Source organism: Lupinus angustifolius, chromosome LG10 (assembly GCF_001865875.1).
Source record: "Lupinus angustifolius cultivar Tanjil chromosome LG10, LupAngTanjil_v1.0, whole genome shotgun sequence".
NCBI lineage: Eukaryota > Viridiplantae > Streptophyta > Magnoliopsida > Fabales > Fabaceae > Lupinus > Lupinus angustifolius.
Genome location: NC_032018.1, coordinates 3,811,181 through 3,828,611, shown reverse-complemented (window position 1 = coordinate 3,828,611; position 17,431 = coordinate 3,811,181). Strand labels below are relative to the sequence as shown.

The 17,431-nt window shown below is 33.2% G+C and overlaps 2 protein-coding genes across 2 annotated transcripts; both read left to right on the top strand.

The window, feature by feature from the left end:
* LOC109358230 (probable metal-nicotianamine transporter YSL7) lies at positions 4,405-9,090 on the top strand. The gene is made up of 6 exons (XM_019602337.1): positions 4,405-5,040; positions 6,730-6,884; positions 7,062-7,159; positions 7,253-7,387; positions 7,493-7,682; positions 7,784-9,090. The coding sequence occupies exons 1-6, from the start codon at positions 4,593-4,595 to the stop codon at positions 8,888-8,890; spliced, it is 2,133 nt and encodes a 710-aa protein (XP_019457882.1). The 5' UTR covers positions 4,405-4,592; the 3' UTR covers positions 8,891-9,090.
* LOC109358227 (plastid division protein CDP1, chloroplastic-like) lies at positions 10,787-17,148 on the top strand. The gene is made up of 12 exons (XM_019602333.1): positions 10,787-11,357; positions 12,527-12,640; positions 12,765-12,902; positions 13,014-13,118; positions 13,208-13,330; positions 13,812-14,180; positions 14,284-14,379; positions 14,546-14,662; positions 15,124-15,189; positions 15,275-16,054; positions 16,333-16,523; positions 16,723-17,148. The coding sequence occupies exons 1-12, from the start codon at positions 11,100-11,102 to the stop codon at positions 16,802-16,804; spliced, it is 2,439 nt and encodes an 812-aa protein (XP_019457878.1). The 5' UTR covers positions 10,787-11,099; the 3' UTR covers positions 16,805-17,148.

Below are 17,431 nucleotides of genomic sequence, written 5' to 3'. Positions count from 1 at the left end.
CATAAAATCATCATTTTATTGATAAACCAAAATATAACATGCAATTTATAATATAACACTTGAGTCGTCCACAATATATAGCTCTCAAAATTCTAATATTTAAACCACATTTAGACACTTACAGCCAATTTCACTATAAGATATTCTTCTTAACAATTTAGTTTCTGTCTAACTCACTGAAGATCAAAGGTCATTATAATTTTTATGTTTGCAATTTTTTTGTAAAGATTATCTTGACTGAAGTCTATGTTTAATTAAGTATTGATAAATTTATTCCCGTTCAGATATTATCATATCATACAAGGAAAAAAAGATGCTATTATATCAAAATCAAAAGTGATAAACATTTAGGCAACAATCTTCAAAGAAGTCACACTCCAAAGAAGGTGGAAGTCAATAGCAGCTGGCCTTTTTAAATGCACTCCTACTTATTCAACTTTGTTCAAAATAATCATCAAACCAAGTTGTTTGACCCTCTTATAATAAATAAAGAGCATAGTATTTGTGTATTACAACGTAAAGAATAAAGAATCATACATAGTATTATATCATTCACATTTTATTTGGATTACATTTTTATTTGAAAGGTCAATAATAATTAAAAATAAATAATAGATTATGCGACTGTAGTGTAAAAAAGTTACACTCACAACGTATATACATCTTTTTTCTCAATAACAAATACATTGAAATGGTTATTTCATGTCAAAATTCACTGTTAATCAAGCTCCTAATATCATTTTTCAAGCATCCATAAAATAATACATTTTTTGTAATACCAAAGTATATACTCACATTTTTTAGTAAGAAATTAATTTTTTTGAGATGTGTGATTGTTTCTTCTAACGAATGTCACTCTCATATATCAAATATTTAACATTTTGATTTTTGTTGGATCTAATATAACCTTACACTAGATCTTCTTAATCCATATCACATTTTAACATTGAAGAAATAGTTTAATGTATTTATTAATAGAACAAATTACCACATTTGTGTTTTAGAAGACCCAAATATGTGCTCATTTTATATTAGTTTGATTAATAAATTAATAAAAAGAGCTTCACCTTTTTTTCTATAAAGAATATAAATGATATTATTTTAGTTTTAGGGTAAAAAGCTAATGATGATCTCGATTATTTTATTATAATATGAATGCAGCTTTATTAGAAGCCAAAGGGAGGTGGAGCTATGCAGTGGGGTTTTATAATTCGGAAACCAAAGAAGGCAGAAGCAAAAATGAAGATGTTTTGATGAGTTGTGTGGTCCATATTATTATAATATTATATATATTAACCCCTTTCACGCAATAAACCATTTCCATCTCATATTTGTCTCAATCCAACTTACATTGAATTCCACCACGAACCGGTTATCCCATTAAATCTATCAAAATAATTAATAAAAGATGTCTTTAGATTAGGAAAAAAAATGAAATTATTATATGAGAGTTTTCATAATATTATTTATCATATATATTTAATTATTATTAATCTTTTAAATATAAATAATATAATATAATAAAATACATAAATATTATATTATCAATGTCAACTAATAAGAATCATTTGAGATATTCGATTCCCTATGTGTGAAGCAAAACACATGATGTGTTAAGGAAGGAATTAGATGTAAGACACGCTAGACAATAAATGTAAGCAAACTATATAGTTTTCTTGTTTTTTGTTTCATGTATGTATCTTGTACTATAAGTAATATTGTCTAAGCTGGGAATATCCACAGATATGTGGGGCTATTTCTTTCAACATATATTTTTTCATTCATGAGACTCGAAACTGAAACCTTACTTAAAGGGAATCAATCATGCACCATTTGAATAGTGGTTTTCGTGTTTTAATGACACTATTAAATAAAGAGGAGGATTCTTTACTGAAGAGGAAGTTCTTTAAACTTACTTCTCATCCTAGCCGCCATCAATTATAAGGAAATCTAATTGTTTTAATTAGTGAGTAGATCTAAATCATTAGATGTCATAAAATTGATGGCTATGATGTAAGTGAATGCTCACTCTTAAATAAATATAAAAAATAAAATTAGAATCATGAAACAAGTTGAATATTTCTCAAAGTATTAAAATTTAAAACAATATTTTTAAGATAAGATTTAATCTTTCTCTTTCTTACCCAATGTATTTAGGATATTCATTAACATTTCTTTACTTTTTTTCGGTGGAGATTAACATTTCTTTAATGATACCATGATTTTGGCCCCTTTTAGACATGATTGATTAGCCTGTACTCTAAGTACCTATATTTATTTTCATATTTTATTTTGATTTTTATACCATTTATCAGATAAGTTAAAAGATTATTATCAAAATATTGGTCTCCTAGTGTAAGGCTTCAATGAATTCCTTAGGCTGATGGTTTGATTTTTGAGAGCGGTACTTGTTGGGAGGGACAACCATGAACTCCGAAAAAAATTAATTCATAACCCAAAAAGATGAGAAGATATCATTGCTAGTACAAAAAAAGATAAGTTAGAGATTAATCTAAGTCATAAACTTGATTGATCTCCCCAATAATGTTATTTTAATTTTACTTAGTGCGATATCTTCGAATATAATATAGATTAATTGTAGGATCAAATCTTATTGACCATCTCTTATCCTTGTCAACTAACTTTTTTATATTCATCCCTAAGGATATGCCGTGGGAATTGTTTTAGATAGTCAGAAGCTTCAAAAACTATGTTCTGTGTTCATATTATTCTCAACTTTGAGTTTGAGGACTATAATAAATAAAATAATAAGTTGCCACCATCATATTATTGAAGCTTACAGAGACCAGTATATTATTGAAGCTTGAACGTGATTATGAACTTTGTATTCTAATTTTTTATTTATTTCTTATAAGAGACAAAAACCATATTATTTTTTATAGTGTATGTACGAGAATAAAAGTGAGTAAAATTTAAATATGAACTAAAGAACAATTATTATATTTACAAATTTCAAAACCTTATTTAACCGTTAATTAATAAAAATCGTGAGTATAAAATTATAAGTGTTAGTGATGTCCAATGTTGACAAAATCACATTGAACCAGCCAATTAAAGTATTAAACTGTATAAACCATGAATTGGAATTTTTATGGTCTCAATTAAGTCATTCAACTAAGACCATGTTAAATTCGTAACCAACAAACAATTAATTTTATACGTACTAAGGGAGAGAAAATTAATTCGTTGTGTATGTTTTTTTTATTAGTAGTGTGCCTTATATACTATATTGATAATGATCTCATATAATTAGCCATGATCTCATATATGGTATTGTTCCAGAACTGGCATGTGATAAAGAGACATTCACTATGTGGACAATGGGTAGCACAAGAGACCAAAAAGTTCCAAATCTACCATTTATCAGCCCCACCATCACCATTAATACCAAAGAGAGAGAAAAAGTTTCTTATAATGTGATTGTATCATTCATCATTTATTTTTAATTATTATTAAGATTTTTCATAAAAAAGAAAGAAATAATCCAAACGAAAGATAGATGATAAACTAACTATATATAAATCTTTACATCGTCAATATAAATATTACACTTCAATACTAATGACAATGACTTGATTCTCTATATTGTCTCACTCAACTTAACAATATCCTCATAATATTACCACACTGCTGAAGGACTAATTTTTTTTTGTAACTTTGCATAGAGGTTAATTATTTTAACAAATCGGGAGAAGTGATTATTTGATTCGGTTAAACAATTATCATAATAATTTGTGTTATGAAATAATTTCCCTCTTGTTAATATTGAAGTAAGAGAATGTTATTAAAAACCCGAGTATTATTGTGTGAGTCAATTCCACTATAGCTGCAAAGCACACTGACTCTGACCTTTATGGCAACAACTAGTTATCCATTCACATGCGATCTCGGTCTTTCTAGTGGATAATCATTATTCAATATTAAAATAACAACATTATGTGATCATGCCACTTCCTACCAAAAAAAATTAATATATGATCATGTCACTTTAATTTTCTGATCATCTAGTGATGTAAGATCTCATTTGATTTCATTAGAAAAATTAAAAGGTCAATAATTCAATTCTTATATATGACATGTATTGGGGGTAATAGATACATACATCTTGAAACACATTAATTTCTTAATAATAGGTAAGGGAGTCCCCAAAAAAATATAACATCTATTTTTTTGAAATTTATATATATAAAAAACATCATTAATTGGAAGGAAGATAAATAGAATATTTAAGAGAAATTTTACCGTTTCATATCTCTCAAACTTTTTCCTATTATGACCTTACATTCTGAAACAAACTGGCACAAGAACCAAACAAGATGTTGAAAATTTAACATTGAAATAAAAAAAATGTCTCTTAGGAAAATCAAAATCCTAAGTTGGAAACAGACAAAACAATGATGATGTAGATGTCCATCCATTAATACTGAATGAACCCACCACAAATATGCAATCAAAATTCAATCTTTAACTTCAAGTACTACACTACTTAGGAAGATTCAACACTCCCTATAAACCCAAATACCAACAATTCTGGGATCTCAATCTCTGCACTCTCCTAGCACAATTGAAACATGGCAAAAAATAGAAGTACTATTGACAGGGAAGTGGATAATGGTTTTGATTCAATTGATCATGCAGTATCAGATGAAGAACACAACAAAATCAGCTATAATGGTAGCACTAGCATGAACAAGTTGAGGCTGAAAGAAGAAGAGATTTCTGTAGAGAGGGTGTTCCAGCACCTACTAGTTCCATCATGGAAGAATCAACTAACTGTGAGAGCCTTTGTGGTGAGTTTTTTCCTGAGTGTGCTTTTCAGTTTCATAGTGATGAAGCTGAACCTCACCACTGGGATTATACCTTCACTCAATGTCTCTGCTGGTCTCTTGGGGTTCTTTTTTGTGAAGACTTGGACCAAGTTCTTGGAAAAATCTAACATTTTGAAGCAACCCTTTACAAGGCAAGAGAACACTGTTATCCAAACCTGTGTCGTTGCATCTTCAGGCATAGCCTTTAGTGGTTGGTACCCTCTTTCATTATCTATAATCTTTTTCAATTGGTTATTATCATGTTATGGCCCCTTTTTAATTTCATGGGTTGAAATTTGGTATTTAATTAATCTAGATAGTATGCTTTTTAGCTTTGAAAATGGAAAGAAAATCTCAATAGGTGGATATCTTTGTCATTTCTGATTCTAGAGTATGCTAATTCGGGGAGGATAATGATTGAGATAAGAATGATTTGCAGTGTTGACCTTGACTATAAATTTGATTTCTCAGATTAAAAAGTTGAAAGAAAATTGTAGCCTTTAGTGGTATCAATAATCTTTGTCCCTGTATATTACTATTAATAATATTTCTTTAGTGCTATCTATCTACTATTATTATGTTATGACCCTTTTTTATTTTATGGATTGGAATCGGACCTGTGATTAATCTATAGATAGTATGCTTCTTAGCTTTTAAATTGGTAAGAGATTCTCAATGGGTGGATTTTATTTTACCATTTCTGATTTCTAGAATAAGCTAATTTGGGGAATTTATTAATTCAGCTACTTGTGGTTTGTAGTGTTGTCTTTGACCATTAATGAGATTTCTCAGGAAAAAGTGAAATCCTTTTTCTTGCATGACTTATGTTCATTGACAAAGTTGATGATATTTGGGTAAATTGTAGCTGAAAGTTTTCAAAAGATTAAGTTTAAGTTAATACCCTTATATTAAATAAATCTTTTAGAAGTTTGGCTCTTAATACAGAATCACTCAAGTCAGTTTTTTTTGTTATTGGGATAGGTGAAGTCTCACAGCGTTCAACCAATGATTCACTAGTTAAACAATATAGCGGTTAAACTGGATACAATTATAACAATGTTAGGCCAACACCTTAAATTGCTTGTTTAAAGATAGCAGAATATATGTCTTATAATGTGGAGGTAAAATAATCATTTGGAACAATATGGACTATGGAAACCAGACCGCTCCCCTATTTAGCAACAGTTGGATAAAACTATAAACTAAAAGGCATTGTAATGGTGTTTGTGTCTTTGTGAACTGAAAGTTTACCTCATAGCAACAGCACAACAGTAAAAGGCATTGTAGTGGGGTTCAGTTCTACCTGAGAATTATGTTGTCTCTCTTTTGTGTGTGTTTCATCGTATTCATATTTTTGTTCTTGTCTCTCTTTTTTAAGCAAAATGACGCGTTTGTGGTGGCGATTTTAAAAATATTATGCACTGGCCTGCCCAGTTCACCAGTTTTCATCAATACCGGCTGGTTTCCAATGGTATTGGTGCATGAATGCTCTAATAGCTGTACCGTACCAGTAGGGGGTCGGTTCACTGGTATGCCAGTGGAACCGGCGGATACGACACGGTTTTGGTAACACTAATTTAGATTAGTTTATCACTTTATCTGATGTTCAGAACAGTTGATGGCCAATAGTTTTCTCAATGAGCTTTTAAAAGAAATTAAGTAGATAGCTTATCCAGTTATCTAAGATAAGCGACTTTTTTTCCAAACAAACATAGAGATGATGATAACATTGGAGTGTGATCAACTTTTAACCCAATTAACTTCTTAAGTGGTTAATGTTTGTGTTGGTATATTCATGTGAAAGTAGGCCAAATCTTTGAACAATCTAGCAACATTTTTTTGTCATTATTGGCTCAACTAAATGAAAATTCTCATTTTGTGATTGACTTTGTATGGACAGGAGGATTCGGGAGTTACCTCTTCGGAATGAGTGAACATATAGCCCGGTCATCCTCGGACACCAGTGATTTTAAGGACCCCAAACTAGGATGGATAATTGCTTTTCTCTTTGTTGTTAGCTTTCTTGGTCTCCTCTCAATTGTACCTCTAAGAAAGGTATGCCACAGTATTGAAATATTGTCTGCACTATCTATTTATGTTCCATTTCATTCCTAACAAGGATTTTGTGATACTTTAGTAACGAAATGATGAACTGTAACCTCTTTAGCAATTATTATTAGTATCTCACTTCCCATGGTCTTGATTAAACTTTGCTTATATTATTGGTTGCAGATTATGATTATTGACTTCAAGTTGACATATCCAAGTGGTACTGCAACTGCTCATCTTATCAACAGCTTCCACACTCCACAGGGAGCCAAACTAGCAAAGTAGGCACTGTAGCCGACTCTCTGTTACTAGAAGTAACTGTGTGGGAAATTAGTCACCAAACTAATTTACTGTTTCTTTTTCTAATCTTCCAGGAAGCAAGTGAAAGAGTTAGGAAAATTCTTCAGTTTGAGTTTCTTATGGGGTTTCTTTCAATGGTTTTATACAGCTACCGATTCTTGTGGATTTCAAGCCTTCCCTTCACTGGGGCTGAAAGCATATCAAAACAGGTATGTTGTCACACTTTCATTTAAGCAAAAAATTATTTATCTTAAAGATGAAAATGTACATAGATATAATAGGAGTTGTTAATCCAACCTTTTACTTATTTGCAGATTTTATTTCGATTTCTCTGCAATCTATATTGGAGTTGGAATGATTTGCCCATATATCATAAATATATCAGTGCTCATTGGAGGAATTCTTTCTTGGGGACTAATGTGGCCTCTCATAGAAAACAAAGAGGGTCATTGGTACAAGAAAGGCCTCGGTCAGAGCAGCCTTCTCGGTATCCAAGGTTATAGGGTAAGTTTCATGTTGTAAAAAGAATTTTCTAGTGCAACTATATTTTATATTCTTTACAAGGTCAAAATGTTAATTGGATTTATCTTACACCTTGAGTTCAGGTATTTATAGCCATAGCCATGATCCTGGGAGATGGTTTATATAACTTCTGCAAGGTGCTAAGTCATACCTTCTTCGGATTGTATAAGCAATACCGAACTAAACAAAGGGAGAATGTTCTTCCTGTTGCGGATCAAGACTCTTCCTCACCTCCTTCTCAGCTATCTTATGATGACCAGCGTCGCACTCAAGTCTTCGTTAAAGATCAGATTCCTACCTGGGTTGCAATTGGAGGTTACATTACTATTGCTGCCATTTCTACAGCCACACTGCCACACATCTTTCACCAACTTAAATGGTATTACATACTTGTCATCTACCTAATCGCACCCACCTTAGCATTTTGCAATGCTTATGGTTCCGGACTAACAGATTGGTCCCTAGCATCAACCTACGGAAAGCTTGCCATTTTCACAATTGGTGCATGGGCTGGTGCATCACACGGTGGAGTTCTTGCTAGCTTAGCGGCCTGTGGAGTGATGATGAACATTGTTTCCACAGCCTCTGACCTCATGCAAGATTTCAAGACCGGCTACCTTACCTTAGCTTCGCCTCGCGCCATGTTTGTGAGCCAAGTAATCGGCACATCAATGGGTTGTGTAATATCACCATGTGTCTTCTGGATTTTCTACAAAGCATTTCCTGACCTTGGCACAACAGGAAGTGAATATCCAGCACCATATGCAATCGTGTACCGAAACATGGCTATACTTGGGGTGGAAGGCTTCTCGCACCTACCGAAGAATTGCCTCTTACTTTGCTACATATTATTTGGTGCTGCCATTGTGATAAACTTGATCAAAGATCTCCTCGGAAAGAGAGGGAGATTCATACCACTCCCAATGGCAATGGCAATACCGTTCTATTTAGGGCCGTACTTTGCCATTGACATGTGTGTCGGAAGTTTGATATTGTTTGTGTGGGAAAAGGTAAACAAGGTTAAGGCTGATGCATATGGACCAGCTGTAGCTTCTGGTTTGATATGTGGTGATGGAATATGGTCACTTCCTGCTTCAATACTTGCTCTTGCTGGAGTTAAGCCACCAATTTGCATGAAGTTCTTGTCAAGGGCCACAAATGATAGGGTTGATGTATTCTTAGGGAATTAAGATCAAGATTGACTTTGGTTTTTTTATTCTGTGAAAGTGTTGAAGCTTGTTACAGCCTTGTAAATCTTTGAAACAACATTTGTTTTGAGTTTCTGCTTCATACTTCTGTAGTCACATAGTTGAACAAAACATGATAAAAACAAAGTGTTGTCCATGTTATATCAGATATATCATAGAAAAGGTACATTTTTCATGGTTTGGCATTTTTTAGGCTCCTAAAACATTTTAATTTCTAACATGCTTCTTCTGAGCTCCCATAAATTCAATGTATTACATAAACCTTAGTATTTCAATACATTTCATTTGTTCCAAGAAGAAATTTTTATGGTATGAGTCTTATGCACTAAACCGCTATTTTAAATATGATTAATTTATAAGAAAGGTCAAAAGTGAAATGATTTTTTTTTGCGCATTGTTCCTTCTTTCAACTATAATAGCTAAATACTACCAAGTAGAAGTGCCACTAAGAAAAACTATTAAAATCTATTGTATGCTAATCTATGGCTTTATTTTTATTACCAATGAAGAATCTATGCCATGTATTCTATTCACATTATTGAACTGTACTTGTGCTATCTAAAAATGATGTGTTGGTTATGTCTTCATTTAAGTTTTGCTCTATCAATAATACTTATGTAATAATTTATTGTTTGTTTGAAGAACATGATTATTTTTAATTGAAGCAATTTTGTTCTAAGTTGGGTAAGACCGTTATATGAATGACTAGCTGATGTATATGTTTCATAATATATTTATTATATATTAAATTAACAACACAACATTCTTTAAACATTAAAGGTAAAAAAAACCTTGATGGAGTGTACCAAAAAAGTTATATTTACACAATCATGATAAGGGTGACTTTCGGGTACATATTTGTTGTCTTATACTTTGTGTCATTCAATGTGTCATAGGCGTGTGATTGGTCAAAGGGACAGCAGATGTACTCCCGACCGACTTGATCATTGATTATCTTCTTCTATAGCCTACAACATGACCTTCACCACGATCATCCTCCTCCACCATGATTGGCCTTTTCTCCTACCTCTATTAGCAACCATAGACTTGTTTTTCATAACATCTAGAGCTTGACAACAACAACCATGAATTTGGATATGAAAAACGAAGGTTATCAGTAATGACGAGTTTATCTTACTATACCGGGGGCTTATTTGTTTGGAGAATGAGGAAACTAAGAGCCTCACAACATCAAACAAAATCATCATTCATCTCCACACATTATTATATAATTTATTATTACAACTATTCTTGAAATAAGATATTTACCTTTTCCCACAATATTTACCTCTTTTGTCATTTTCCTTTGCCTAAGACCAAAAAAAAATATTCTTATTTAAAAATAAAAATCATAACATAAGAATAACACAATAAATAACATAGTAGGAATATTTTTATTTCATTATCAACAAACTTAAACTTAAGAACAACTATTTTGTTCGTTTTAATTGCATCTATCTATTATGTGTCCCTATCATATAACAAGAGAGAGAGGCCGGTAAATAATTACATAAACAATATTCCAAGTCACATCAAAAACTTACCTGACTTTAAAAAATAATACATATAATAAGGTGACTCCGGTAAAGATTTTGACATTCTAGCTCTGAACTAACATGATTTAATTTATGAGTTTAAAATCTATATATTGCTGATATAATTTTTTTATATTATCAATATATTATTTAATATTAATTTATATAACTTTTATTTGAAAGATCAATAATAATTAATAAATTAATGATAAATGATTTATTAACCATATAAAAAATTGTTACACAATATATACATATTAAATCCTTAATTTATTGTTAATACAGGATAAAAGTGTCCTCGAGTGAAGTGTTTGAAACTGGATAAAATATTGATGTTCTAATTTCATTGTACCAATTTTCACTTGATCAAGCCTTGTTCCTTTATGGGAAGGGAAGATTTTGGTTAGTTGGTGTTCAACAACCCTAAACCATTCTACTAATTTTTCATACTTTCTTATCTTTCACCACTAAATAAATCACTCCCTCTCTATTTCGCTTTTCCCTCTCTCTCTCTCTCAATTCTCAATTAAAATATTCCATTTATTCTTCTTTTTCTGCAACCAACGTTTTTTCACACACACTTTCCAAACTTTTCTTCCCAATCAAAACTCGAATCGCAATGTGATTTTACTAATTAGGGTTTTGATAGAGAGCTCATGGCACTTGCAACAAGTGCTGCATTAATCGCTTCGTCTGTTTATTGCGTTGCTCGCTGTGACCCCAAGCTTCTTCATTTTTTGGGCTCACATCATGGCGATGCTGCTGGGAATTCTGGGTTTTTCGTTGGGTCTCACGCTGGGAAAAGTGATGTTGTGTTAGAAAGAAGAAGGTTGAAAACCACAGACACTCGCATTTTGGAAAATAATAATACACAAATCAAGTCCACTTTTGAAATCCCAGTTTCTTGTTATCAGGTATTACAAATTGATGCTACTCTTGTTATTTTATGTATGTGTATCTTTTTCATGTTTTTGTAGCTGAAATGCAAGAAAAAACCTTAGGTTCTAGACTACTGGTTCCCTTAATTTTGCAAAATATGCAATGTAGTTAGCAATTGCCTAGCCAGACCAATAAATCCAACATGATTTTGTGTTCCATTCTCTTTGGTTCCAATTTTTTAGTGTAACCAAAATGTGTCGCAATTTAATTTTATGTTTGTTTTGTTCTATTTATGTTATATATCTAATATGAAATAGAACCAACATGTTCTGTTTGATATGATTCTAACATGTCTAGCAAATGCTACTGTATTGTAAGATGAATTCCCTGTTTATTTGCCGAAAGCCCTGCCCTTTGATAAGTTTAAGGAGTCAATTTGTTGAGTTATGAACTATAGAGGATGCTTCGACAATAATCTATAGTTGAAGGAGTTTTCTTCCATTATAGTCTCCCCCCTTCTTGACACTAGTGGAATGGAGAAGGAACATCTAAGAATTTTGAATTCTGTTTGATGTGTTTGCTGGGATTTGGTTGAAGGATGGGAAATTTGCTTCACCTGACTACAACTTGTTTGAATGTCGGAAGAATAAAGTAGTTACTTGGGTATTGGTAGTTGTAAATTTTCTATGGAAAAAAATGGTCGTTTCGTTGATTTTCTTTTTCTTTTTCTTTCTTGGGAAAAAGTATGCTTCAATGTGGTTTTTGAAACAGGGGCTTTAGAAAAGATTATACTGTTCAGTAGTGAAAAGAGAAAGAAACAGCAATCTTCTCCTTCACATCTTGGTTTGATGTATTAACTTTTCTTGTAGTTCCTAATCCCATTGTAATATTAGACTTGCATGCTGGTAGTGCTTATCTGCAATTATGGTACATTAAATGTAGTGGGAAATAGAACAGGATAGCTCTGTTTCACATAGTTCTATAGAACATTAACATTTCTGCTCTCCGTGTTTTAATTTTTCATCCGGTGAAAGAGTAGGTGGTTGGGATTGTTCAGCAGTGGCTATGATGAGTGTATAATTTCATGTTTAAAATTAGAGTGGATAAATATTGTTTTGTCTTCCTTATTACCTCATCCATGCTAATTTCCATTTTATTTGTTTCAATATTTGTCCTATATCAATCACTTCGTACAATTTTTCAGCTTATTGGTGTTCCTGACCGAGCGGAGAAAGATGAAGTTGTTAAGGCAGTTATGGGTTTGAAAAATGCAGAAATTGAGGAAGGTTACACCATGGATGTTGTTGCATCTCGTCAGGTATATGGATATGTCCATCAGTAATGCTTTTTTATTGCATATGTTTTTTGCTAAATTTGGTTTTATAGATGTAGATAAGTAGTTTGAGTCATTGCTTTTGTTCATATCCGATGTTTCTTTATAGGATCTTTTGATGGATGTTAGGGATAAGCTTCTTTTTGAGCCAGAATATGCTGGTGACTTAAGGGAAAAGATTCCCCCAAAATCCTCTCTTCGTATTCCTTGGTCTTGGTTACCTGGTGCTCTTTGCCTTCTTCAAGAGGTACACTTGTCATGTGCTTACTTTTTTTAAATAATTTTCTTATGATTGACTTGAACATGTTATTCTATATTTTGTGGAAATATTGACAGATTTTCTTTTCCTTATGTTCAGGTTGGAGAATCAAAGCTTGTGCTGGACATTGGTCGGGCAAGCCTTCAACACCAAGATGCCAAGTCATATTCAGATGATTTGCTTCTTGCTATGGCACTAGCTGAGGTAAGATATGTGAACAGAGAGATCAGAAAATTACTCACTCAATTATAGCAGTCTAGTTATGTAACCTTATCATAGGTGATTTCTTGAAGTGTGCAATTGCGAAGATTGGCTTTGAGAAGAAGAAAGTGTCTCAAGGTTTTGAAGCTCTTGCTCGTGCCCAGCGTATCCTAAGAAGTAAACCATCTCTTGCAAAAATGACACTGCTATCTCAAGTAAGAATTTTTTTGAAAGTATATTCAGTCAAGATCCTTAAGATGTAGCTGATTTGCTCTATAAAGCATAGAATTATAAAGGAAGTATTGGGTTATACACCCTACCCCTCCTCTGAACAGAAAATCAATCATTAAGTCCACATTTGTAAAATTGTTACACTCCTCATTCTTGGTTCTAGAACTGTGGAATATTTGGGGAGTTCTATGTTCATTATACTTATATACTGAAAATGTTAGTTTGCACTTCAACATTAAATTATTGTTGCTTACTATAATTCAAAAAGCTTTAATAACAGATAATTCGGGTCAGCTCTCTGAATAACTAACTGGGCTTTATCAGGGAATACAGTATACATATTTAGTATCTTGGCATACATGTTCATTTTTTGGCTTTTGCAACTATGTTAGTATATCAATTATATGTTCACATCATTCATCATCATTTATATCATCCCCTGGCGATGCTTTTCATGTTTTCTAGATTGAAGAATCTCTTGAAGAGCTTGCGCCTTCTTGCACGTTGGAACTACTTAGCATGCCACACACCCCTGAAAATGTTGATAGAAGACGAGGAGCAATTTCGGCTTTGCGTGAATTGCTCAGACAGGGTCTTGATGTTGAAACTTCCTGCCATGTACAGGACTGGCCTTCCTTTCTAAGCCAAGCATTTGACAATTTGCTGGCTAATGAGATAGTTGATCTTCTTCCTTGGGATAACTTGGCTGTTATGCGAAAGAATAAGAAGACAATTGAATCACAGAATCTAAGGATAGTAATTGATGCAAACTGTTTCTATAGAGTTTTTACAGCTCATATGGCACTTGGGTTTTCCAGCAAGCAAAAAGAGTTGGTAATGCCCCTCTCTGAAGCTTAATTACATAGGTATTTTTTAATATTCTTCTTACAGTCCACATTTCATACTGGTGTTAATTTCTTGTATTAAATTTATGCAGATTAGCAAAGCAAAAAGCATATGTGAATGTTTGATTGCTTCAGAGGGCATTGATCTGAAATTTGAGGAAACTTTTTGCTTATTCCTTCTTGGACAGGTACATATATAACTTTTTTCTCGCTAATTCTAATAATTTGTGCTGCCTTCAAGAAGTATTTAGACTTTTTGAATTGGTTTCCAGCCTCAATAACTTTTCCCTCTTTTTCCAAATCTCCCCGGATTATCTGCTTTGTAATTTTCAATAATGTTGTCTTAAATTCTAGGGCACAGAGGCTGAGGTGGTTGAAAAGCTTAAGCAGCTTGAGCTGAACTTAAACCCAAAAAATAATTCAGTCTTGGGGAAGGCAATATTAGACGCTTCTACTGCAAACCCATCATTGGTAATTTTCTATTATCGGGTTCATCCTGGTTCTTATTTTTGTTGCCCTTCAAAATGCTTTAGCTGTATTTCTTTGTAGAGTGTGAAGTTCTTCAATGCTTTATAGTATGTATCCCCCTTTAGTGTTAGAGGACCCTACCTAGTGATAATGCGCTCTTCTCATGTTCATTGTGATTTTGGAGCTATTCAGATTTACTTAGGTTTAAAAAATTAGTCTATTTTGGAACAATTCATGCTGATAGAGTCTCTCCTCAGATAAAGGGCACATTAAATTCCATAAACTTCCATCCATTTATGTTTATTGTTTTTTTCCATAGAAAAGGCATTTTATATGTTTTGCATGACATGACAGCTGAGCTGTAATGCTTTGAGAACTATGTCCCATCCTTCATCTTGAAGTTTTATGATAAGAGTTTTGAATTTGTGATTTCTAATCTCAGACATCTTGCTGAACTTGACCAGGAAATGTGGCTGAAGGATTCCGTGCTTGCTTTATTTCCAGATACTAAAGATTGTTCTCCAGCTTTGGTGAGATCAATTATAGTAGGCAACAACTAGTTTGCCAGTTTGAGTTTGCAAAAAAAAAAATGTTTATGGATGTACATCTTTGCAGGCCAATTTCTTCAAATCTCAAAAGAAATTTTCTGGAAGCAAGAAAACTAAAGGAGCTGCACAGACATTGCCTCCTATATGTCATAGACCTCTATCCTTATCTGGTTCCTTAGACCGAGGAGATATTGAGGAATCTCGCTCTTACATGAGCTCTTCTCCAAATATAGGGTTTGCTGTCAAGCAACTGGCTCCTACTGATTTGCAGAGTTCACTGCTATCTGGCAGGAATGAAAAAACAAACGATCTTAGTGAGTCACCTGTTCAAGTGAAAAGGAGCCTTGGCACCAAGCGCAATGGAATCTGGGATAGCCACTTCACTCATGCACACATATTTGGAAAAATAACATACATTAGTGTGCTGGGTTGTATTGTGTTTGCTACAGTCAAGTTAATGGGAATCAACTTGAGCAGGACTCTTGATGGTTCTCATTGGGCTTTGACCAAAGCAAATAATAGCACTGCTTGGACTGTAGAGTCTTCTGCTGACTACTCTGTAAGCCCTGCTTATATTAGGGGCACAAACACTGCGGACATACTGAAGAAGATCCTGCCGATGGCCAAGATACCATTTTTGCACAAGTCGGGTCCTAAAAAGCATAGTGATTTGCACGCTTCTCTTTCCTCACCATCATCCCATATTAATGCTTACAGGAGGCCGATGCCTGTGGAAGAAGCAGAAACCCTTGTTAAGCAATGGCAAACAATCAAAGCTGAAGCTCTGGGACCTAGTTATGAAGTTAATTGCCTATCTGATGTCCTTGATGAATCCATGCTTGCTCAGGTAGTGCATTCTGTGGCTTGTTTTAATTTGCCTTCATGCAGTCTTGTACAATCAGATGTTATTTCAGTTTGATACTGTTCAATCATTAAACTCTCCATTCTATGAACTCTAAAGTGTTGAATGAGTTAGCACATTTTCTTGCATGTTTGTGGTGTATGGCAAACCTAACAATTCTGATACTTCAAAATACTCAAAATTTCTTTGGTTACGAGATGGGAATGAATACAAGTTCATGTATCACATGAAAAAGTCATACTAATTAGTGCTACCTTTGACAGTGGCAAACTTTGGCTGATGCGGCAAAAGAAAAATCTTGTCACTGGAGATTTCTTTTGCTAAAATTATCCATCCTTCGAGCTGACATTATATTAGATGGGAATGGAGTAGACATAGCAGAAATAGAAGCTCTCTTAGAGGAAGCAGCTGAACTTGTTGATGATTCTCAGAAAAAGAATCCAAACTACTATAGGTAAGATATAATATACAAGCACAATTGAATATTGATCTATTAGCAAGACGCTGGGTAAACATTTCTGTTATCCTTCTTGATCATCTTCTGCTCCTCTATTTCATCCCCTTCTGGCATATTTGCCAATATTTCCTAGTTTCTGTTCTTTTATTGTACTTATGAACTTCAATTTTTATTTTGTTGTATTGATTGACTGCAGCACTTACAAAGTAAAGTATATCCTGAAGAGGCAAGAAGATGGGTCATGGAAGTTCTGTGAAGGTGATATAAGAACACCATAATATTTTAGGCCTTTTCTGATGCCACGCCAGGATAACCGATGTCGCAGCTAACTTAGTCCCTTCACTAAATTTTATTTTCTGGACCATCAGAATCTTAAATGATCTCCATTTAGGAAGATGATGATGACATCTTAAATTTTTAGTTCTATACCATGTAAGGAAGCTAACTAGTCTGTACTCCTCCACCCTCTCCCTTTTCTTGCTGATTAAGTCATTTTTATCTGTAAAGGATTCATTGATTGACATATTCATTGGTATTTACAAGAAATTTCTGATACAATTTTCAGTTCATAGAAGTAATTTGAAAAGCAAATGAAATTTCTCGGAGTCTAGAATTCACCTTTCTTCCATGTCAATTATTATGCTACCAGTTCCTTGTTACTCTAGTTCTGTTTCCTTGAACAAATAAATTAACTTAACCCAACTTACTATAAAAAGGGTTACAAATTGGCCTCTATTAAATCAACTATTCCTCAATTGGTATTGGTCCAAGGATTTAGATCCTCTCATGTTTTCCCATGTTATGAGACAGACAAAGCAAATTGATTGCATTGTTAGAAATCATGATGTGCACTACAGTTATTTTTCTTTCTCATACAACTACTTGGCATTTGCTCAAAAACGTTT